Genomic DNA, 25647 nt, shown 5'->3' with positions numbered 1-25647 from the left:
GAGGCTTTCTAACTTCTACTGTATTGTACATATTTTTTTCATTATGGCAAAAATTCCATTATGTCAAGAGATTGTGTATATAATTATGCTGCTTTGATTAAATTAGTAGAAAATTATTTGTTTAATTAAAAAATATATACTGAGTATGGTGGCTCATACCTATAATCCCAGTAGGCTAAGGTAAGTGATTTCCATGAGTTCCAGAGCAGCTTAGGCTATATAAAAAGTCCCAGGCTACCCTGTGTTGTAGAAGGAGACCCTGTCTCAAGAAAAAAAGACTAACCACACAATGGTGTGAACAGAGGTGGTGCACACCTTTGCTGAAGTGGAGAATCTCTAGTTCAAAGCCTGCAGGCTACATCAGAGTTCCATGTCAGTACAGGGTATGTAAGGCCCCCCAAAATAGCCTACATACGTCCAACACTAGTACCATATATGGACTGACCATGTTTCACCTGTGACCTTTTGTCACTGCAGGAGTTGCTGTGAGCTCAGTTAAATACCCACTGTGACATATACCTTACTTTACCAAGTCCCAGAGCAAGCACTGCACCATTGGACACAGGCACTGAATGATGCTAGAAATGTTTTTCTTTTCTGGCATGACTTTTCTTGTATTTATGAAATAGATGAACAAGGCAGTATTTCATATTTGATGGGCTTCTTGAAATCAATGCCTTCTGGTATCAATAAGATACCAGGTCATTATGTCAAATATATACCATTTATTTAAAACCAGAATGAAATCTGTCTTAGATGAGAATAGGTTTTACACAATATGGGACTTTCTAGACTACTGGATTTTTAACAATGCTTGGATATCAATCCTGTTTACAATTTTCCTGGGAGTTGCTTTTGAGATAATCCTCATAAGAACTTGTGAATTATTTAAGAAGAAGCTTGAGCTATGGAAAAATGGCAGTTCATGTTCTGAGAGGGTAAGAAACAATTGACCATTCTCTCCTATTTTTCTTAAGCATACATAAGAATAATTTTTTAAAAATTAGCTTTGATAGTTGGGCTATTTCTCTAACATTTTGATATTCTCCCTTGAAGCAGAATGAAGATGTTTTCCCCAGAGGAAAGATATTTGGTAAATATCCCACAATTTCATCTTTTTAGTTTTTGTTTATTTGTGTATTTGCTTTAGTTTTTTTTGAGACAGGGTTTCTCTATGTACTCTTGACCTTAGCTGTCCTGGAATTAGCTCTGTGTATCAGATTGGGTACAAGATCATAGATTTGCCTGCCTCTGACTAACAAGTGCTGTTATTAAATGCATGAGCCAGAACTGCCCAGTTTATGATTTCATCTTTTAGTATTAAACTTACTTAGCCTGAGTTTCTACCCCTGATACTGTAACTTTTTGTTTCCATGTAGCTATAGAGTGCTGGTCGATTTCCCAAACATCTTCAATAGAAAGGTAAGTGAGATGAAACAATAGAACTTGTTTACAATTTATTCAGACTTGTATTTATTTCTGAATCACAGGGAAGCATTTCCCTAAAGGTACAGTAAACTATAAGTTAATCCAATGTTGTTTCTAAGTGGTTGTCTTGTCCCAAACTGTGATAAGGGCTTTTCATATATTGGTTAAATTAATCTTTAAAGTAGACAAAGCCTACAAAGGTTATCTTGGCTTCTTATATTAAATTCTCCCACTACTCACAAAGAAATAGTAGCCACCATTTCTTTTTTTCTTTTTCTTTTTCTTTTTCTTTTTCTTTTTTTTTTTTTTGGTTTTTATGAGACAGGGTTTCTCTGTATTGTTTTGGAGGCTATCAGTCCAGCCCGGCCTCGAACTCACAGAGATCCTCCTGCCTCTGCCTCCCGAGTGCTGGGATTAAAGGCGTGCGCCACCACCACCCAGCAGTAGCCACCATTTCTTACAATTCACTTGGTAAAACAATTCACCATCTACTGTGGATGGACCCAACAGCGAAGTGGGTGCTGTAAAACTGAGAGCTCTCTGAATTCAGAATGTAACTCAGGATCGGTCGGCTCACAAGTGGTTAGACACCAACATCACCCTTACTCTTTGTTCCTGTCTTAGTTGTGTTAACTAAAACTCATTCAGTGATTACTAAACATCTTTGCAGTGGGCACTGTTTGATGCTAGGATACAAAGACTTAAGCTAGTTTCTTATCTCAGACAAGTAAAGGATAAAGCTGCCCTGTATGAAAACACTTAGATGTCTAAACCAGCCTAGGGCTCTGAGAATGGTTCCATGAGGGGTACATGAGAGCTGGGATTTCAATTTTTAATTTACATCTATGTATTCATTTGTTTTCATGGTTGATGGTGGGGTTGGACACATGGGGAAGGCAAAAGACACCTTTCAGGAGTGGGTTTTCTCCTCTCACCACATTACTCTTGGGGATTTAACTCAGGTCATCAGGCCTGTAGGCAAGCAGCTTTGCAAGCTGAACCATTCATGGAACCTGGAGCTGGATTTTAAAGAACAAATGTAAATTAGCCTGAAAACATAGCTTAGAATATTATAATGGCACTCAGGACTTATATAAAGACAATGAAATAAGAAACAGCAAGCTATGTGAAAGAAATAGCAATGATTTCCAAATTGTGGAAAAGTTAATGGGGACAAGTAGTGTGAGATGGGCATGAAGAGGTGGACCACAGAGAGAATAACATCACATTCCAAAGCTTGGATTAAACTCTGAGCAAAACCACTGTCAATATTTAGGAAAAGGAGTGTTTGGGAGCTTCAAGGTGGCCCAGTGAGCGGGTAAAGCTCTTGCCCACAGAAGACTAGGGTTCAGATCCCCAGCACCCACATGTATACTAATGGAGTGTGATGCCCACCTGTAATCCTAAGCACTCAAGAGGTTATGACATCAGATAGCTAGCACCTGGCTAACTAGGTTACTCCAAGATACCCTTTCTCATGTCAGAAGACAGACAGTGAAGGAGAAAGACATCTGACCTCAACCTCTGGCCTCCATATGCATGTATGCTAATGTGTTTGTGCACCTGCATACACACAAAGGACTACACACATGTGAATGTGTGTATACATACAGTCATGCATACTACACACTGTAACAGAAGTTTCTCAGTCCCGTTCCATCCTATAGTCACTTCCAAATAGTCACTCTGAGGCTTATATTATCCACGCATTGCACCAAGGCACGTGGCCTTTACCTCTGTTTCATTTTGTGTGTCTGACACCTTCTGCATCTGGCTGGTGACTCCTCTGACTCTGGCCTTCTTCATCCCATCATTCTCAGTTTGGCTTTCCTTCCTAACTTTATCCTGTTCAGCTATTGGCCAGTCAGCTTGATTATTAAGCCATTCAGAGGGACATGTATTCACACAGTGTACACAAGGATTATTTCACAGCAATACACAAACTGTTACTTTTCTATGAAATCACTCATTTCTTTGTGCAGAATGAAGCTGGAGATTGATAATCTCATTTCTTTCATATTTCAAATGCACTAAAATTGAAAGTCTAGTTGCTTTGTTATTCCATTGGTCCTGGGAACCAGAGTCCTAAGGTCGGTGCCTCAAGAAGCAGAAACAGTTTGTTGAGGTTCCAGGTTAGTAGAATCCTTGTCAAGAGTACTTACAGTAGGATTGCCATTGCAAACTGGAGAAACACCATGGTGTAGTCAGACACCCATGGGACTGTGTGAGACATTGCTGCTTTCAGTACAAGAGGTGCACTGTCTCCAAAGTTCACCAGAGGACTGACAGGAAAGAGGAAATCTTAAAAAATGAGGACAGGGATTGTCAGCTTCCCACTCTGTGTGCTATTATTCCCTCCTTCTTGCATAGGCAGGAGCTAATCCTTAGATGAGCTTTAATCTAAAATTTCACTGCCTATGGTTTCAAGTCCTTGAGATCAACTGCAGGTGGAAATCTTCAATAAAAAATTCTTTAAGCAATTTATGACTTTTGAATTGCATGCCATTCTGAGGAACATGGTGAAATATGCAGTGGTGGTTTCAATAAGAATATTCCCCATAGGCTAGACTTGTGAATGATTGGTTCTCCACTTTTAGACTGTTTAGGAAGGAATAGAACTGTGTCCTTGTTGGAAGAGGTGTGTCACTGGGGATGGGTTTGGAGGTTTCATAAGCCCACACCAGCACCAGTCACAGTCTCTCTCTGCCAAGAACCTGTGGATGAGATGTAAACTCTTAACTACTGCTCCAGTGCGGTGCCTAGCCGCCCGCTGTCATGTTCTCACTATGGACTACCCTCTGAAACTGTTGGCTAGGTTATGGTAGCTCCCAGGAGGGATGCCAATTTTCCGTGTCTCTTTCTCCAGCATATCCATGCTGTATTATCCTACATAATTTAGTGGCTATCTTTGTTTCAGATTGACTGCTTCATATTGCTGTGTTTGTATTCACAATAAATAAATACATCTTTATTTTTAAATTTTTTTATTTTTAAATTTAAATTAGAAACAAAGTTGCTTCATATGTCAATCCCAGGTCCCTCTCCTTTTCCCTCCCCTCCTCCCACACCTTCTCTCCAAACTCCCCAGTACCCCCTCATTTCCCAGGGAGGGGGAGGCTGTCATTTCATCCAGGGTAAGGATGGGAGTCCAGGATGAGAGTGCATCTCTCATTGTGGCAAGAGCACCTAAAGTCCATTTGTATACCCGGGATAAATACTGATCTACTACCCAAGGCCCAATAGATTACCTAGGCCTCCTCACTGACGCCCACATTCAGGGGGTCTTGATCAGTCCCATGCTGGAATCCCAGCTATCAGTCTGGGATTTGAGAGGTAACCCTTGTCAGGTCAGCTGTTTCTGGGGGTTAAACCAGCCCAGTCTTAACCACTTTGCTCATTAGTCCTCCCTCTCTGTCACTGGGTTCCTTGAGTTCAGCTCAGTGTTTAGCTGTGGGAGTCTGCCTCTGTTTCCATCAGCCATTGAATGAAGGTTTTGTTTCCCAGACTCTCTGGCAGTTAAGATTGTAGGCTGGCACTCCGCATATCTATGTCTAAAATCCATAAATGAGAGAGTACATATCATGTTTGTCTTTTTGTGACTGGGTTACCTCACTCAGGATGGTTTCTTCTAGTGCCATCCATTTGCCTGCAAATTTCAGGATTCCATTGGTTTTTTTTTTTCTGCTGAATAGTACTCCATTGTGTAAATATACCACATTTTCTCTATCCACTCTTCTGTTGAGGGGTGTCTAGGTGGCTTCCAAGTTCTGGCTATTACAAATAATACTGCTATGAACATAGTGGAACAGATGTCCTTGTTGTATGAATGTGCATCTTTTGGATATATGCCTGAGAGAGGAGTTGCTGGGTGTTGTGGTAGGATTATTCACATTTTTTTTCTGAGGAATCTCCATACTGATTTCCAAAGTGGTTGTACAAGTTGGCACTCCCACCAGCAGTGGAGGAGTGTTCCCCTTTCTCCATAACCTCTCCAGCATATCATTGGTGTTTTTGATTTTAGCCATTCTGACAGGAGTAAGATGGTGTCTCAGAGTTGTTTTGATTTGCATTTCCCTGATGACTAGGGATGTTGAGCACTTTCTCAAGTGCCTCTCAGCCATTTTAGATTCCTCTATTGAGAATTCTCTATATAGTTCTGTAGCACACTCTTTAATTGGATCCTTTGGTGTTTTAGAGACTTGCTTCTTAAGTTCTTTGTAAATTTTGGAGATCAGCCCTCTGTCAGATGTGGGGTTAGTGAATATCTTTTCCCATTCTGGGGGGTGCCTTTTTGTCTTGTTGATTGTGTTCTTTGCCTTACAGAAACTTCTCAGTTTCAGGAGGTCCCATGTATTAATTGTTGACCTCAGTGTCTGTGCTACTGGTGTTATGTTCAGGAAGCAGTCTCCTATACCAATTTGTTCAAGGGTACCACCCACTTTCTCTTCTAAGACGTTCAGTGTGGCTGGATTTATGTTGAGGTCTTTGATCCATTTGGACTTGTTTTGTTCTTCTACATGCTAGCATCCAGTTCTGCCAGCACCATTTGTTGAAGATGCTTTCTTTTTTCCATTGTATATTTTTAGCTTCTTTGTCGAAGATCAGACGTTCATACATGTGTGGGTTAATATCAGGGTGTTCAATTTGATTCCATTGGTCTACCTGTCTGTTTTTGTACTAATACCAAGCTGTTTTTAGGACTACAGCTCTATAATAGAGCGTGAAGTCAAGGATGGTGATGCCTCCAGATGTTGCTTTGTTTTGGCTATTCTGGGTCTTTTGTTTTTCCATACAAAATTAATTATTCTTTCAAGGTCTGTGAAGAATTTTGCTGGTATTTTAATGGGGATTTCAATGAATCTATAGATTGCTTTTGGCAGGATTGCCATTTTTATTACTTTGATCCTACCTATCCAAGAGCATGGGAGATCTTTCCCATTATCTGGTGTCTTCTTTAATTTTCTTCTTTAAAGACTCAAAGTTCTTGTGATGCAGGCCTTTCACTTGTTTAGTTAGCATTGCCCCAAGGCATTTTATGTTGTTTGTGGCAATTGTAAAGGGTGATGTTTCTCTGATTTCTTTCTCAGCACTTTTATTGTGTGTATATAGTACGGCAACTGATTTTCTTGAGTTGATCTTGTATCCTGCCACTTTGCTGAAAGTATCAGCTGTAGATGTTCCCTGGTAAAGTTTTTTGGGTCACTTATGTAAACTATCCTATCATCTTCAAATAGTGAAAGTTTGACCTCTTCCTTTTCTGATTTGTATCCCCTTGATCTCCTTTGTTGTCGTATTGCTCTACCTAGAACTTCAAGTACAATATTGAAAAGTTATGGAGAGAGTGGGCAGCCTTATCTTGTTCCTGATTTTAGCGGAATCGCCTTGAGTTTCTGTCCATTTAGTTTGACGTTGACTGTTGGTTTGCTGTATATAGCTTTTATTATGTTTAGGTATGTTCTTGTTATCCCAGAATTCTTCAAGACCTTTATCATGAAGGGGTGTTGGATTTTGTCAAAGGCTTTTTCTGCATTTAGGGAGATGGTCATGTGATTTTTGTTTCCCAGCTTGTTTATATGGTGCATTACACTGATGGATTTTTGTATGTTGAACCATCCCTGTATCCTGGGGATGAAATCTACTTGATTGTCGTGAATGATTGTTTTGATGTGTTCTTGGATCCGATTTGCCAGTATTTTATTGAGTATTTTTGCATCAATGTTCATGAGTGATATTAGTCTGAAGTTCTCTTTCTTAGTTGTGTCTTTGTGTGGCTTGGGGATCAAGGTTATTGAAGCCTTGTAGAAAGAGTTTTGCAAAGACCCTTCTGCTTCTATTGCCTGGAATACTTTGAGAAGAATTAATATAAGTTGTTCTTTGAATTTCTGGTAGAATTTTGCACTGAGGCCATCTGGACCTGGGATTTTTTTTTTTTTTTGGTTGGGAGACTTTTGATGACTACTTCGATTTCCATAGGGGTTATAGATCTATTTAAATTGCTTATCTGTTCTTGGTTTAATTTTGGTAAGTGATAGCTATCCAGAAAATTGTCCATTTCCGTTAAATTTTCGAAATTTGTGGAGTACAGGTTTTCAAAGTATGACCTGATGATTCTCTGGATTTCCTCAATGTCTGTTGTTATGTCCCCCATTTTGCTTCTGATTTTGTTAGTTTGCATGTTCACACTCTGCCGTTTGGTAAGTTTGGACAATGGTTTATCTATCTTGTTGATTTTCTCAAAGAACCAACTCTTCGTTGCATAGATTCTTTGTATTGTTTTCTTAGTTTCTACTTTATTGATTTCAGCCCTCAGTTTGATTATTTCCTGATGTCTACTCCTCCTGGGTGAGTTTGATTCTTTGTGTTCTAGAACTTTCAGCTGTGCTGTTAATTCTCTAGTGTAACTATTCTCCAGTTTCTTCATGTGGGCACTTAGTGCTATGAACTTCCCTCGTAGCACTGCTTTCAAAGTGTCCCATAGGTTTGGGTATGTTGTGTCTTCATTCTCATTGAATTCAAGGAAGTCTTTAATTTCTTTTTTTATTTCTTTTTTGACCCAGGAATGGTACAATTGTGCATTATTCAATCTCCATGAGTTTGTAGGGTTTCTGCAATTTGTGTTGTTGTTGAATTCTAATTTTAATGCATGCTGGTCTGATAAGATGCATGGAGTTATTCCAATTTTTTGTACCTGTTGAGGTTTGATATGTTGCCAAATATATGGTCGATTTTTGAGAAGGTTCCATGTGGTGCTGTGAGGATTGTATATTCTTTTTTATTTGGATGGAATGTGCTATAGATGTCTGTTAATCCCAATTGGGTCATAATTTCTATTAGACCCTTTGCTTCTTTGTTAAGTTTCTGTCTTTTATTCCTGTCTAGTGGTGAGAGTGGGGTGTTGAAGTCTCCCACTATAAGTGTGTGGGGCTCTATACGTGATTTGAGTTTTAGTAATGTTTCTTTTATGAACGTGGGTGCCTTTGTATTTGGGGCATAGATGTTCAAAAATTGAAACTTCATCTTGGTGGATTTCTCCTTTAATGAGTATGAAGTGCCCCCCTCATCTCTTTTGATTGATTGTATTTTAAAATCTTTTTTTTTTAGATATTAGGATTGCTATTCCTGCTTGTTTCTTGGGTCCATTTGATTGGAAAATCTTTTCCCAACCTTTAACTCTGAGGTAATGTCTGTCTTTGAGGCTGAGGTGTGTTTCTTGTATGCAGCAGCAGGATGAGTTCTGTCTTCGAATCCATTCTGTTAGCCTGTGTCTTTTTATGGGCGAGTTAAGACCATTAATATTGAGGGATATTAATGACCATTGATTGCTCATTCTTCTTTGATTTGGAATAGTTGTTGTTGGTGGAATTATTTATGGAATTCCACCCCTTTTTTCTTTTGGCTGTTGGTAAGGTGGGATTATCTAATGACTATGTTTTTCTGGTTGTAGTTAACTTCCTTGGGTTGGAGTTTCCCTTCCAGAACTTCCTGTAGGGCTGGGTTAGTGGATATGTATTGCTTAAATCTACTTTTGTCATGGAATATCTGGTTTTCTCCATATATAGTGATTGAAAGCTTTGCTGGGTATAGTAGTCTGAGCTGGCGTCCATGGTCTCTTAGTATTGGTAGAATATCTATCCAGGACCTTCTGGCTTTCAGAGTTTCCATGGAGAAGTCAGGTTTGCCTTTATATGTTACTTGACCTTTTTCTTTAGCTGCTCTTAATATTCTTTCTTTATTGTGTATATTTGGGGTTTTGATTATTATGTGGCAAGGGGACTTTTTTGTGGTCTACTCTATTTGGTGTTCTGTAGGCTTCTTGTACCTTCATTGGCATGACTTTCTTTAGGTTGGGAAAGTTTTATTCTATGATTTTGTTGAATATATTTTCTGCCCCTTTGAGGTGGTTTTCTTCACCTTCTTCTATATGGATTATTCTTAGGTTTGGTCTTTTCATGGTGTCCCATATTTCCTGGATGTTTTGTGTTATGGATTTGTTGGGCTTAAGATTTTCTTTGGTCGATGAATCAATTTCTCCTAGTGTATCTTCAACACCTGAGGTTCTCTCTTCCATCTCTTGTATTCTGTTGGTTATGCTTGCATCTGTAGTATCTGACCATTTATTTGCCCAGCTTTTCTGTTTCCAGCCTTCCTTCAGATTGTGTTTTTTTTTTTTTTATTGTCTCTATTACAGTTTTCAACCCTTGCACTGTTTGAATTGTTTCTTGTAGCTTTTGGTTTGTCTTTTGTCCATTTGATGCATTTTCTGAATTTTTTGGTTTGTTTTTTCTTCCATTTCTTGAATTTTTTGGTTTGCTTTTTCTTCCATTTCTAGCAGTTTTTGGTTTGTTTTTCTTCCATTTCTTTGAGGGATTTTCCTATATCCTCCTTTAGGACCTCTATCATTTGCATGAGGTTGTTTTTCAGGCCATTCTCTTCTGCTTCATTTGCATTGGAATGTTGGAGTCTTGCTGGTGTGGAGTCTCTAGAATCTGGCTGTGTCATATTTGTTTTTCTGTTGCTGAGTGTGTTTTTGTATTGTCTCTTTCCCATCTTTTCTTCTTGTTGGTGCAGAAAGAGCCCCTTGCTGGTCTGGTGGTTAGGGGAACAGAGTTCCCTTTTGGAGGGTGCAAGCAAGTCCAGTACTCTAGTAGTTCTCCTCTTCCTGGCCCTTAGTCCTGGTCCCATGGGTAGAGAAGAAACCAGGAATCTGGGGTGGGTAGATTCCCACTGCTGGTCTGCAGGCACTGGTCCCCTGGTCCTGTTGGTGGAAGAGAAGGCCAGGTATCTGGGGTGCATGGCTCCCGCCAGGAGGGGAGGCTCTGTGGCAGTCCCCAGGCACTGAAGGCAGGCCCAGATACAGGGCTCAGTGTACCTGGTCCTTTGGTCCAGTTGGTGGAAGAGAAGGCTAGGCATCTGGGGTGCTTGGCTCCCGCCGGGAGGAGAGGCTCTGTAGCAGTCCCCAGGTATTGTAAGGCAGGCCCGGTTACAGGGCCTGGTTTACCTGGTCCTTTTGGTAGAAGAGAAGGCCAGATATCTGGGGTGCGTGGCACTGGCCATCTTTACTTTTTTTTTAAAGAAATAATCTTTATTTTATTTACTACCTGTGGCTACAAAGAATGTCAATATTGATGGTGTCAATTCAGACATCAAAAAAGAACTGACAAGTGCTTTAAATGAAAAGTGAAAATAAGACTTGACTTTTGAGACAAAGACTGTACACCTTTCATTATGGTATGATATGGTATTTTATTATTTATTGTTTTTTATTATTTAATCTGACATAAATTAAACTTCAGGGAATTCAGTAGTAGAGTGCTTGCCCTTGTCTACTATGTTATAGACCTTGGGTTTAATTCCTAGCACCACAACAATTAGTTCATTATTTAATAATTAAGCATTTATGTGAATAAGAAGAAAAAACATAGTGTAACCAGCATTTGGTGATATGTACAGATTCAAGCATTGGCGGGGACTGGGAATGGACCTCTGAGAAGGGAAGCACTGTAACTGAGAAGGGCAGTGTTTCTGCAGGAGCAGACTTAAAGAGGATATGCTCCAGTGGAAGATACTGTGCTGAAAATCCACTGGTGGGGTTCACAAAAGTCGACCTTTATTCAATTAGCCAATCAATTAATTTTTGTTTGAGACAGAGTCTTGCTGTGTAACCTAGACTGGGTTTCTACTCCAGACTCTCCTGATTTAGCCTCCTGAGGTGTAGGCTTCCACACCTTGCTAAGGTTCCACTTTGTATCATAATTCTACCTTTTCTTAGTTGACCAGGTGTTAGACAATTAGCTTTAGGACATTAGTCTATAGAGTTATTGTTACTAGCAAGTCTAAAATCTGTAGTGCATGTCTAAGGATTAATTTGGCAAAATTTTTTCTTGTTGTGGAGAAGTTACTCTTTTGCTGTTTATGCCTAAGGCTGATTAGATGATTCCTCCCACATTAGGGAGAACAGACTCCTTTATAATTTACTAGTTCATATGTTAAGCTCATCCCTAAAATCCCCTTGTTTTGACAGAGTGGTCATCCATGCAGAAGAAAACTGCAATATCTTTGCTATATGTTCATCAGTACAAATCATTAGTCTGACCCACAAGTCCACTGACAAGTACTTCCCCCCAAATGTAGGGTTTTCTCTTCCTCACAAATAGCTGGCAAGTGTTAAGTATATAAAACTACACTTCATTTAATGGGATATTATTCTTCTGTTGTACCTACAAAATTTCCATAAGACTGTTTTACATTTAAAAATATATGTAAGGAATAGAAATATGAGCTAGTTCCAGGACAGCCTCCAAATTCACAGAGAAACCCTGTTTCAACCCCCCCAAAATAAATATATTCTTTATAAAAGGATATAATCTTCATTCTTGGGCTCATTGCTGTTAAAAACAATTTTACAGAGATTGATGGATAAATTATCTTACTCTCTTAAGTAAATGTTTTACTTCACTTTATCAACTGATTGGATTACCAAAGGAAATGATGAGGTGAGGACTTCCTTGGGAATGCGGATGGTAGCTTCACTTTTATCTTTGTAAATAGACCTGTTTTCATCTATGATCCATTTTCCTTAAGTCTAGAGTGAGACCCTATAATATACTTACTCTAAGTTACAACTCACACTCTTTTTTCTTATCTCCAGAATAGAAACATTTTCAGGAAGAGTAACAACCAGTCCTCCACCTGAGGAGAATGGAGATAACATTACAGAAGAAACATTTTTATCCAATGAATATGAATATCAAGGAAGCCATTTTTGTGAAACTCACTCATCTTCAGGTGGGACCAATACATCCTTGTCAATGTTTCACTCAAAAGAAAAGAACATTTTCATGAGATCCTTTCACAGAGAAGATCCACAAAGTAAATATCAAACACAACCATTTTCCTCCAATAATTTATTTTCAATAATGAAAACCAACAGGACAAAAAATACATTTCTTGATGCTGTCAGTTTTCCAAGCACTTTTACGTTTACAAGAGCTAAGGATCTCAATATGACACCATGCCCTCCTGTTCATTTATTTCTTTCTCTTGACCAAATTAAACATGTGGAAGAAAATGTGAGAAAGAGGATCTCTGTAAACCCTAAATCTATGTCAGGGAGGGAAGCTAATTGTCTGCACCCAGGATCTCACAAGCCATTGATCCATTCTCAACATCCTAATGAAGTGGTTCTTCCTGCTGAAGCACTAGATACTTTCCTGGACCAAAGTGTTATGCAGAATCAGTTGATTCACAAAGAACAGTTTACTAGCCAAACCCAAGAATGTATTCACAACCAAGAGTCAGTCATCAGCCAGCCTGGTTTCATTCAGCCTCTAGATGTTATGAGACTGCCATTTTCTAACAGCACACAAGACTCCTTCCAGGCCCATCAAATAGACCATAAAGGTAGGAGCCAACATTTCAACCACATCCCATGTATTGTTGAAGCAGAGGATTCAACCAAGGGCATAGAGTGTGATGAACATTTCAGTGAAACCCAATGTCCCGTTTATTTTAATGACCAAAACAGGAGTAAGCATTTGGTTCCAGGACAAAATAGTGTTTTCCAGAATGCCGATTTTCTATCTTTAAGATCAAATTCATTGGCTGAAGATTTTTTACAACAAAAGGTAATACCAGACCAACAACCAGTGGCTTCATTAGAATCAAACCAGCATTATGCACACAGGTCAATGTCTCTTTCACTTAACATTAAAAGGCAGAGAAACAGGAGAAAAATGCCAGACAATGAAAGAAAACTCAGTCTTAAAGTTCCACGTCCCAAAGCAAAGAAAACCTCTCATTCACAAGTGTTTCCAATCATAGTATGTCATACTTCAGAAAATAAGATCAAGTTGAGATGCAAGAAGAAGAACACAGTACATCAAAGAAAAACCATGTCAGATATAGCGCTGCATCTTATTTCTGTCTCTAAGCTTATCACCCCCCATGTTAAAAAGTATTTCTTAAAATGTCTAGTGGCAGTCATTCCGGACTTAACATGTGAGCATATTCTGCAGGGGCAAAATGAGTCACTAGATATAGAGAAAATCAATTATACAGGGGCAGACAAACATACAGTCAGAGAGGAGGTTGCAGGTCCCATGCACCCACCTTTAAGGTCAGAGAAATTGCCTGCTGCTGAGTATTTAATTGAAACAACAGAAGGTAGGGTCCCATTTTGTGAAAATCCCACACAAACACTGGATAGTCATATTACAGAAGACAAAGAATATTTGAACAAGAACTTATGTGCAGATGCCACAAGACCTTTCAAAGTCAGAAAAAAATCATCACGACCAAAAAATGTACTTGGTGTCAAGCACAAATTTAAAGTGAAAAGCCCTGCATTTTCCCTAAGGCTTTCTGTCGCTGCACATGACACCCTGAAACGTAGGAGAAAAGTGGGAGACAGCTTTGAAATCAACATTAAACAAATGCTGCATGATGTAACGGCACCTGAACTTCTGAATGTTCAGCCTCAGAGGTCTAGCATTCGCAATAATAAAACAGATATCGAGACAACACCCACAAAGCCCCAAGTTGAGAAGAAAGAAGAGCATCCAGATCCCCTTGAGAAAGAAAGGAAAGCTGTGGATCCTCTAGAAGCTCAGCTGTGCCGTGATGTGAAAGCGGCGGAACCAGCGCTGCCAGGGACGGTGGCTCATGCTAAGAGGAGCTTTAGATCTGATGCGTGCCCCGTGAAGGGGGTTAAAACGGAGAAGGAAATGTTTCAAGCAATATCTCTCACTGAAGCAATTAGGGAGTCAGTTGACTCACTGAGAATGGATTCATTTTGTCTTGCAAATACAAAAACCAGTACAGCTACACAGACAGAGTTCCAATATTGTGCAGAATTAGAGTTGAATCCTCTCACGTCAGCAAAGTTACTGACTCAAGACTCTCTGAGCCAATCAAGTGAAAGTAATGTTTCAAATAATGGAGATGATACAAGGGAAATTAGTTATGGTTTTAATCAAAACACTTTTTCATGCTCTGTAAATTATTGCATGCCTGTTTTGATTCATTCTAAAAAGAAAGACCGAACAAGATTCACAAATATGAGTACAGTGAGGCTCAAGTGTATCAATAAGGTGAAACCGATGGCTTCAAAAACATTCAATATCACAGGCAATAAAAAGAAGTCAAAATTAGACCTCAAGATCAAATTAAAAAGGGTAAACAAGGCTAAGGCATTTTTACCTGAATGTCAAAACACTATTTGCTTATCCATCCATAGAAGTTTGCAGGAGATCTTCTGTCATGCTCAACTAAAGCAAGAAGGACTAGCAAACAAAATATGTGTTGACTGTGTTGCTGAAAGTAGTGTATTCTACAACAGAGAGAGAATTTTCAAAGAAAAAGAAAACCCTTTTGTACAGGCAGCTTCACAGCATGGCCAACATGGGTGGGCTGATGCAGATCAAAGGAAGGAAACTCTCACAGATGAGCCAGACCCATCACCCATCTCTTTAAGTCAAGAACAACCTACTAACAGTCAGGATATAAAGTACCAAAAAGATTCGCTGAAAAGTACTTTGGAGACCAGCCTACAAATGCCTCCTATCCAAGCTGAAGGATTACAGACAACTACCAAAACAGAAAGTGGCATAAACTTCCCCGTGGTTCCTAAAATTTTATCTCCTGAAGCAGGGACCTCTTCACCTGGTGAATTTACAAATATGGCAAGTGATGATTTAGAATCTGACGAAAACTCTGAACATGAACTAGGTTTGTATCCTGAAGCAAAGGATTCAGAGACATCAATAGGTCTTCAGGTGACATTCCTGCAGTCTTCTGATTCTGTTACAAGATCCTTTGTTTCCAGACCTAAAGGGAAGAGAAAAGCACTAAAATTAAAGAAGAAGCAGACAACAATGAGACATAGACATAGCACTATGAGGGAAATAAAACCATCAGTTTCACAGTCAGTTAACGGCAGGTATAGCAAAAAAATAAACCACAAAGAAATGAAAGATCCCCAGAAGAGGGTTAACATAGCAGGTGCCTGTTTGGACTTCATTCACTCTGAGGCATGCATCTTGTTAAACAAAAAAAATAGAAGTTCAAAACCATGCATAGATAAACAGAGAATAAGAAGACCTGGTTGTATGGAGCCAATACAAGAAAAATTGCCAGATGGAAGAAACACACACTCTCTGGGTTTTGCTGATTTCAGTAGTTCCTCTACCATGAAGAACTATGAAGAGGAAAGAGAAGAGGAACCAGAACATTTCCTGATCTCAGAAAACAGCCCCAGACTTATTTGTGATACTTATCAAGAAAAAGACCATGACCAAGCAGGGAGAACAATTACTCAGGTACAAGCACAAACACCTGCGGAAGTCATTTCCTGTTCTACCCCATGCCCCATCTCAGATGAACTTAAACTAGAAAGGCTAGAGGGCTGTTTCAGTGTTTCCCCTCTAATGGTTGGGGAAGATAAAGACAGTGCACTATCTGAAGGAGAATATGATCTATTTGACGAAAGACAACACAAGGAACAGGCTGCTGACAGTGAAAGGGAGGCGGAGGAACTGTCAGTCTCATACACTAATCCAAGCCATAGCGGGGAAATAAAATGTGACTCAACCAAAATGAAAGGCATGTATCCAGAGGAAAAGATTGCAGATGAAATACCCTATTTGACAAATGTTGCACTGGATATTAATATGAGCGTCAAGATAGAAATGGAAAAAGCCATGTCCAGCAAAAAATCACCCTGTTCTGTACCAAAGAAGTCAGAGATACTGCTTCATGAAGGGAAGGTTACTTCAGATGACATCAAAGAAATTGATCTTCAATCTAAAGAAGTAAGGGAAAATGATGCTGACACATTATGTAAATCATTCCCACAAGATAGCCAACATTTTGCATTTTGTTCACATCAAAGCAGGGATCCTAACTCTCACGAATTAAAACAAAGAGGGAGGGCCATTATGTTCACTGTGGAACAGGAAATTCCACAGCCAAGTCAGTCAGCAGGTCTAACACAAAGAGAATGTACCATGTGTACGTCAAATTCAAAGGTTCCTCCCATACAATCACAAGAATCACAAATAGATGAAGTTAACACTGATAGAACAAAATATGACATCGCTGCTGATGGGACTCATTCACAGAAACTGAACAGTTGGGATAGATTGGAAAGAGAAGGGTTTAAAAATGACCTACAAGTAACAATCACAGAGTCTTTGAATATCTCAATTCCTGATGTACTGAGATCTAAAAGGAAAAGCAGAGTATCTACATGCAAAGCCTTACAAGGTAGAATGTGTTCAACTGGTATAACTATGAAAGGAAGGAAACCATCTGTCTCAAAGGTACTAACTATTTCACAGTGTGGTCACAGAAAAACTCTACTTCCAAAAACATTGAAACCACAGATTTCTGAATTACTTAAACATTCTGCTGTCTTATCTGATAGTCCTAATATAAAAGTATTGAAATATCCAACAGCAGAGAAAAAGAATAGATTATTAACCCAGGAACTGGCAGCAACAATGATACAGTCTTTGAGTTTCTCCACACCTACGTCAAAGGAGAGAGAGAATTTAAAACTCATGGACAAGGGAAATGAAATAAGTAACAATAGTCTATCTGTCAAAACGAGGAAGGCGGCAATCTCCCAGACACTTATTACTGCAGGATGTGGAACACCAAAACAAGGTGAACACATGGAAGGTTCGTCCCTAAATGCCATCTTCTCTCCTATGCCTGTGTCTCTAGATCTGAACACATGTGGTGGAAGACAAGATAGGGGTATGATGTGGACAGTGAGATTTAGTCCTGAGCTTCATGACCAGTCAGAACACAAAGAGAGAGATTGGTGCACAAACTACACAGACAAGGACACAGCCTCAAATGGCACCAAAGATGTAATAGGTCAAGGGGGTGAAGAGGGCCCACTGACTTTCCAACACTTCAGTATGGCAGGGCCTAATTCTGTGCAATCTGGTTTACAACTGGTTAATTCAGCAACTTATCCAGAGTTAGAGAGAACTCTATATGATGGGCAAGCAGACCCAGTCAATGTGAATAACTTACAAAGTAGCATGGTGGGTGTAACGTCAAACACACCTTCCATACAGTCTCTTGCCTATTCTGAAGTGGATACACAGATAAATGGAGAGGAAGCTATGCAAATAGCCCAATCTAGCCATCACCCAAAGCTCCAAAGACCATCAGATATAGCAGAAATAATCTATACACATTCTAATCTTGAACCTATCTTAAACAATGAAAAATGTTCCATAGACTATACATTCCAGAAAGAAGAGAGTACAACACCAGAAGAAAACATGCATTTGAAAGAAAAAACATCAGTTTTACAGAAAATTCAGTTAGATATCACAGAACCAAGGCAAGAGCTACAAAAAATTAAAGATGAACTTAATGTGGTTGAAACCAGTACCAGCATGTGGATATCCTGTCCTGGTTTAAAATCAGATACAAGGCTAGAAAAAGCAGATGATGTAACTGAAGTAACACTGCACACTCTTACAGAATTATCACTCCAAACACCATCAGCTCCACGGAGTGAAGCAAGTAAAGAGTGTGCCAACGGTGACAGCACTAGTGCCACACTAAAACAAGAGGAGCGCGTGCTGCAGAAAACAGAACATGAAGTAAAAATATTTGGTGACAAAGTCACAATGCATACAGAAGACAAGGACTGCACAGAAAATAAAACACTCTCCCAAGATTTATTCTCAAGTTCTAAGGAGCAAGGGAAAATAGAGCCACAAAATGAAGAACAAGCAAGAGTGGACAGAAAGGACAAAAAAGAACAGAATTACAATCATGATGGCAAAGACCAAGAGAAAATGGATCCAAATTATACAAAACAGGGGGAATGCAGTCAAGATGATAGGGAGGAAAAGGAAAAGAATCCAGAGGGTAAAGAGCCAGAGGAAGCAGTTGGAGATGGTCAGGAACAAGAGGAAGACTGTCCAGAGAATGGAGAGCAAGAGACATGGAATCACAAATGTGACACTCCAGGGAAAGTAAACCCCAACAGTAAACAGCCAAAGAAAGCAGACCAACAAGGGGAAAGCAAGGAGAAAGAAGCTCCTGAGTGTCTTCCTTCTAAGTCTTCTCATAAACTGATGCCTATCAGAACAGAAGAAGAGATGCAAGGAACCATAAAATCAGCTAATTCACAGCTACAGCACCAGAAATTGCTTGAAACAGGAAAAACTGAACAAACAGCGTCAACTGAGGATGATGATAAGTCAAATGTAAAAATAGGGAAGCAGTGTGAGTCACAGACATGGATGGATAGAGGAAAAATTGTGCATACAAAAGATGCAATGCACCCCAAAGACACAAGTTCCAACAAAAATCAGTTACCACTTGCAAATGCACCCAGGATCACTGGACATTATGGTGCAGATACAACAGATGAACAGACAAATGTAAATGAAAACTTGGGACATGTGCAGGAAAGAAACTGCGAACTAGGTGAGGGTTTGACCTTTGCATCTTTACCTCACAGTAAGGTAGATATAGAAATGCAATTTAAGAAAGAAACATGGATAGAAACAGGATCCTTTTCTTCGTACTCACAGAGCATGGAATCTTCAGATGCAGAAACACCAAGTTGTACAGCATCTTTGAATAACATCATAAGTGATTCAAAAAGATCAAGATACATGCCACATAAAGAAGACAATGGAGTGAACACTTCTGACAGAAGCATTGTGCATCCCAAGGCTGGATGTGTGAACATAAATAAATCACCACTTTCATATATACCTGAAATAAAGAGACCAAAACTGCATCTTGAAGAGAAAAGGAAAAAGAAGCAAGAAAACAGGAAGGAAAAATGTATGCTCCTGAGAGAAGCTCATTCTGTCATCACTTCTTCAGATGCCTCTACTTTAGACAAAGCAGAGGAAGTTGAAACAGAAGTAATGCAAAGGCACGTGCCACACTCTAGGCCGCAAGAATCACCACCTGTAGGACAAGTAGCACCTACAAAGTCCATTTCTAACCATGCAAAGAGAAGAAAACTGCATCTAGCATGGGAAGAAGAGGAAGTACAAACCTCAGCAACTGATGCTTTGACAAGTTCCAGTGACCTAGGTTTAAAGGCAAAGATATCTGCAACTTATGTGTTGAGTGTCAAGGAGAATAGAATTCCCAGGAAGAGGAAGACTCCCTGGAGGAGCAGTAAAGAAAAAGCAGGAAAAAAACAGGAAAAAACTGGAGAATGTAAAGTTTTTGCAACAAAGATTGATAGTTCCATGCCTTCTGTTTCTCACCATGGATTGTCACCTCTACATGAAGATTTTCTTGTGGCATCATGTACAGGGGAACTCACACATTCAGGTTCAAATGGAAGCATTACCCTACCTAATGTAATAAGTAAAGCCAAAATACAAGACTTATATGATGAGGCAAAAGTCAGAGTATCAGATAAAGACAGCAAAGATAGAATAACTTTGAGAGCAAGAATATCCCCACCTACACATTTTAATGACAGCATGTCACCTTCTAATATTAGAGAGCAAAAGAAAGAACCTAAGCGAGGCAAAAGTGAACCAACAATGATTGTTCTAAATGAAATTGCTTCCTTACCTTTTCCATCTTTCCTAAAGTTAGACACTAGAGTGAGTGAAGAGGAAAACATACTAGCAGAAACAGACATTTCTTTTCTACCACCAACAATTGAATACATGTCAGAGTCAGACAAAAGAGCATACATCGAATCATCAGGTCATGTGCTAAGCAACAGAAAAGAACCAACACACGAAGAGGAGAAGAATAGACTCATAAAAGATGTGAAAGACAAAGAGATCACCAACTCAGTGGATCAAAGGGTAAAGAAATTTTCATGGTCACATACACTCAGTACCAAAGAGTTGCAGAAGAAAACCCAGGTAGAAAAACTTGTGGATCTGGCAAACACAATTGTAGCAGTGTCCATCTCACAATTGCAACTCAATACATTTTTAGATGCACAGATAGATGGTAGAGAAGTTTACAGTGAGATAAAATTACTGAAAGATCACGTGCCACAGAAAGAAAAGAAAGATAAAAAAAAGCATGTGGATGTAAATAATATATATTGGAAAACAAAGCAATCACCTGTTTTACCTATGCAGAATTTGAGTAACATTCACTGGAAAACTAGAGAGCCAGGGGGAAAAGCTAAACAAGATATAAGTGATCCAGGTTTAACACTAACTAAGAAGTTGACTAAGACTGCTACGTCTCCCCAACCTATCCTTATTGTGAATGCTGGAATCATGGACAAATGTACACCAATGCTAAGAAGATCCTCTGTTTCCTTGGGATACTTCCAGAAATCATCAGATTCTGAAGGAGGCATTTACATACAGCCAATTACTGGAGATACTTCAGTTAATCTACAAAATAAAAACCAGCATATGTCAGAGGAAAATGAAGAACCTGGAATGCAAGTAGCTAAGATCATAACTCATAAATACCAAGAAACAAAGGTGCAGGAACTTCAAGATGAACAAAGCTTTGTTCTAACTAAATCCTCTTCTTTATTACCAGATCTGCTTTATCCCAAATTGTCTAAGAAAACAGAATTCAATGACACAAAACTAACACTTAGAAATTCTGCTTTGCAGAGACTATCAACTAAAAGAGAAACATTACCTAGAGATGCCATTGTTGATGACACCACAAAAGATGTTCAAAAACAACATATACCTCAGAGAGAAGAGATATACAGAAAACAAATAATAGACAGGCAATGCACAGATGTAACTTTAAAGTCACAAAATTCACTTCTCTCTCAGAAGCTCCATAGAACAGAACTACCTATGCATATTAACTCACCTAAACCAAAGGAACAAGACAATAAAAGTGAACCTGGAGTTTTAAGAAAAATGTGTTATAATTCTAAACCTCCAACCAACATTACCTTGTGTAAAGCTGTACAAGTAGATGAAGAAAGGGCAGAAAGTGCACTATTTTACACATTCCCACAAATGTTTCCAGCATTATCAGATGCAGAGAAAATGGCAGACACAGAGGCCATATGTAGGTATGTCAGAAAAGGAAAACCATGTACAAAGAAAATAGAAAAAACAGTAGACTTGACAATTGGTCAAGAACAAAGAACAAAGGTCTCACCAATTTCACAGCTCCTTAATGCGAAGGAATTTGTCCTGAATATGAAGGTTCTGGAGAAAAAAGTACACAAAGATAAAAGTGAACTGGCAGTGATTGCAACACGAACTTTCCTGTCCATGTCATCACCAGCTTCTAGGTATTCACAGGACAAAACACAGAAAGACACAGCAGGAATTACAGGACATGCTTACCCACAGGGAAATTTCCAGGAAGCAGCAGATGCCCAGGAAACAGCAAACAGAGAGTCAGCTGAAGATGATAGTAACTGTATTGCTAAGACAACAGAACACAATGTGCTACAGAAACAAGCCAGGTCACAGGAGTCAAAGTCAGTGATCAGTGCCTATCAAATAAGTGAGATTCCACAAGTTGACTCAGAATGTGAGTCAGAGCCCCCAGATCTTAACATCGACCTCACAAGATTAGGTATGATTAAAAGGGAAAAAATGCTGGACATCTTCTTCACAGGGCAAAAAGATCAGCTAGAAGAATGTGAAAAAAACCCTTCAACTAAAATTGGAAATTGGAAGAAGGAAAATGAAATCAAAGATAATTTAAGTCACAAAACAAGTCCTAAGTTTCCAGTTTCTCTACCAAAGAAATCACTCAAGGAGACACTGACCACAAGTGGAACCCTTGTATGTTTAAAAGGGCCAGTGACAGAGACAGAACAAGAGACTGGCTCAGCTAGGTCTATTAAGCCAAAGAAAGATAAACAGAGTAATGCTACGGTAAGCGAAATGTTACCTCCAGAAAAGACATCTCAAAATAAGGAAGAACAAAATAATAACATGAAAAAGCAAGCCATTCCTCACTCCAAAAGTGAACAGCAGATAAAGGCAAAGTCCTTCTCTCTTCTTATTGTTCCGGTTCACAACAAAAATCAGAGGATACATTTACAAACAGATGTGGATGAGAAAATTGCAGTGAGTATCAGCCCACAAATACAGTCATGGGCACATGTGAGTACTACAGAGTTTAATGTCACAAGATGGAACAAAGATTCACCATCAATCATTCCAGAACAAGAACAATGTGATCTAGAATTGCCTCATAAATCCCATGATTCTCTACTGAATTCTGAACCCAGGAACTTATGTTTACAAACAATACTAGGGATTGTTGCAGGGTGTGAGGATTTAAATATCACACATAAACCTGATATGAATACCACTGAGCAAGAAGAAATAAAAAAAGATACTCTAACACCCCCAGAGTGTACATTTGAAGATCAGACATCACAGATGGTGAACATATCCTTACAGAACTGTGACTCTCACGCCCAAAAGGCTATTTCAGAAGATTACAGTTGCAGGGTTTACCTGAAAGTTATAAAAATGAATTTCAGGTCTCCAAAAATTGATAATAGACGTGCTAACTTAAAAACCAATTACCAAAGACATTTTCCTCCTCTCAGCTGTGTTCAGATACCAACATTGAATGTTTCAAATAACAGCAAGGTCATGACAAAGGACACTGAAAAGCAAGAAGGTATAACATCACTAGAAACTTGGAGTAATCAAATACAGTCAGGGACCCACGTGAGTACTACAGAGTTTAATGCAAGAAAGAAAGAAGACCCACCATCAATAGCTCCATTGAGTCACATCCTCTACAAGTTCTCAATGAAAAAAAAGGATGACCTTCTTGTACACTTTTGTACAAAAGCAGTGGAGATAAAAGCAACAGGCCTTCCCAGAATTGTAGCACAATCTTATGCAATGACTAATGCCCAGGATAAACCAAAACCTTTATTTAAGTGTATCCATTCTGCCACTAAAGAACCAAAACGAACAAACAGAGTTTTAGTACTTTTTGATGAAAGATCTTTTTGTGAAATTGACCATGATTTGCAATGCAAATACCTCCGCTCTATCCCTAGACCTTCTGTCACTGTGGTCTCTAAGCCAAATGTACTTCCCAAACACACTTCTAAGTTAAGCATGGGTAGACCTTCTGTCACTGTGGTCTCTAAGTCCCATGTACTTCCCAAACACACTTCTAAGTTAAGCATGGGTAGACCTTCTGTCACTGTGGTCTCTAAGCCCAATGCACTTCCCAAACACACTTCTAAGTTAAGCATGGGTAGACCTTCTGTCACTGTGGTCTCTAAGTCCCATGTACTTCCCAAACACACTTCTAAGTTAAGCATGGGTAGACCTTCTGTCACTGTGGTCTCTAAGCCCAATGCACTTCCCAAACACACTTCTAAGTTAAGCATGGGTAGACCTTCTGTTACTGTGGTCTCAAAGCCAAATGTACTTCCCAAACACACTTCTAAGTTAAGCATGGGTTCAGGCTCAGAATGTAAAAAAGTGGAAGATAGTGAAGGAAGTAGTATTCTTTCCTTTAACAAAGAACTTTTACAGCATGTTCCTTTCCAAAAGAAAAATCCACAACAAAGCTCATTACTCATTAGAAAATTACAGGAGCCAACCAATGTACCTAGTCTACAAGGCACAGAACAGAATGATATGAGAATTCTTTCAGATTTAAAATTACAGATGACAACAGAAAAGGATAAACAATGTCATGTATGGTTTGAAGAGAACAATTCATACAAGCATTCTGTTTCAGGAACTCAGCAAAATAATTCTGATTTAGCTGATTCATTTTCATCTTGGATTTCTGATGACTGGACCAATGATATCCCCCTAAATACAGAGACTTCAACTGACTTGGCAGAATGTCCAGCTTCTGAGGAAAGTGACAGTGAGGAATGTGTGTTTATAGAAACCAATTTTTACTTAACTCAAGATTCACAAAAGTTCCTGATTGAGGTACCTAAAGGCATTCCGTTGGCAGATACTCACAAAATGGATGAAGCAACTTTTTTGAAACCATTTTACTGTGGAGATCTGAATGATTATCATCCGAGAACCCATAGAAAGCACACCTCCCCTGTGGCCCAATCTTGCTATCAGTCTCAGAATACTAGGAAATATAGGATAAACTCCAAAATGCAGTCTCCTGAATGGTTGTCTCACAGCTCATCCAATACTGTGGAAATAGAGTCTACAGAATCTTGCATAACATGGAATGAAGACTGGACCTCGACCACATGGAGCAGAACAAGCTACTCTTTAACATCCTCAACAACTGAATCAAATATTAAATTGAATCTTGAAAAAAAACATGGCAAGTCCTACATGTACCCACAAATCAAAGAAAGGATGGCTAAATCTGATTTATGGAGAAAGTCCAACTTTGAACAGAGTTCAAATTATAGTCACTCACACAGTGAAGAGAAACACCCAAGGAGGAAGAGACTATATCATTATGAATCCAAAGAACCAAATCCACAAACCAATCAGATGCCAGAGCCAAATGCTCATTGGCAGAATATCAAATTCTATTCAGAAAGAAGAGAAAATCAGCCCTTCCTTTATGCCTGTGTACCAGCAGATTCAATGGATGTTATCCCCCAAACCATTCGCTGGGTTATTCCCCCCAAAATCTCACAGCAAAGAAACTTCAAAGTTCCTCGAGTGGCAAATATTTCAAAATCTTGGAATCTAATGAGTTCATCCAAAAAGCTGTTGGGATCACTTTCATGGGCTTTTAATAGAATCCGTTATCGTTAATATCAATTGCAAGTGGATTCTTCCGAATTGGAACTCAGTTTGCTACTGTGATATTCTATGAAAATAAATGAGTAGAATGTCATATTTCTTTGAGATGTATTTACTCAACTTGTCTGCTTTATGTCTTGGTAGATTCATACAGTTGCAGTTGGAGGTTGGGGAAAGGGCATGACTCTGTTTCATCCTACCAGCTAAGAGCTTTCACTTCAGTTGGTGTTGCTTCCTCATAATCCTAATGGGAGAGGGTCTAAGTCTTTGTCCCACCCTGCCCTTATGGCTGAAGGGTGAATGAGAGGAACATTTGATCATGAAAAAGGTGGAGAATAGGTAGCTGAGATGGAAAGGACATAAAGACAGGCTCATTGAGATAGCACTAAGAGGTCCACACCGTCAAACAGCCCAAAACCCACAGCAAGTACTCAGTTATGCCCAATGAGTTTGACAGTCAAACTGAATACCTTAATACTTTTCATAATAGAGAACTCTGAACACCCAAACACAAAGACCAGTATCCATTAACTACACTTCA

The 25647-nt window shown here is 39.2% G+C and overlaps 1 protein-coding gene across 1 annotated transcript; it reads left to right on the top strand.

Moving 5' to 3' along the window:
- Positions 1-640: 640 nt before the first annotated feature.
- On the top strand, positions 641-25200 carry LOC121142838. The gene is made up of 4 exons (XM_040753673.1): positions 641-938; positions 1057-1093; positions 1380-1422; positions 12077-25200. The coding sequence occupies exons 1-4, from the start codon at positions 708-710 to the stop codon at positions 25116-25118; spliced, it is 13353 nt and encodes a 4450-aa protein (XP_040609607.1). The 5' UTR covers positions 641-707; the 3' UTR covers positions 25119-25200.
- Positions 25201-25647: the final 447 nt, after the last annotated feature.

Source organism: Mesocricetus auratus, unplaced genomic scaffold, assembly GCF_017639785.1.
Source record: "Mesocricetus auratus isolate SY011 unplaced genomic scaffold, BCM_Maur_2.0 Super-Scaffold_100010, whole genome shotgun sequence".
Taxonomy (NCBI): Eukaryota; Metazoa; Chordata; class Mammalia; order Rodentia; family Cricetidae; genus Mesocricetus; species Mesocricetus auratus.
This window is presented reverse-complemented; position numbering and strand designations above follow the sequence as displayed.

Coding starts and splice junctions, on each gene's coding strand:
- LOC121142838 (XM_040753673.1), top strand. CDS start 708: ATGTCAAATATATACCATTTATTTAAAACCAGAATGAAATCTGTCTTA. Junction 939..1,056: donor GCAGTTCATGTTCTGAGAGG/GTAAGAAACAAT, acceptor TCTCCCTTGAAG/CAGAATGAAGATGTTTTCCC. Junction 1,094..1,379: donor CCCCAGAGGAAAGATATTTG/GTAAATATCCCA, acceptor GTTTCCATGTAG/CTATAGAGTGCTGGTCGATT.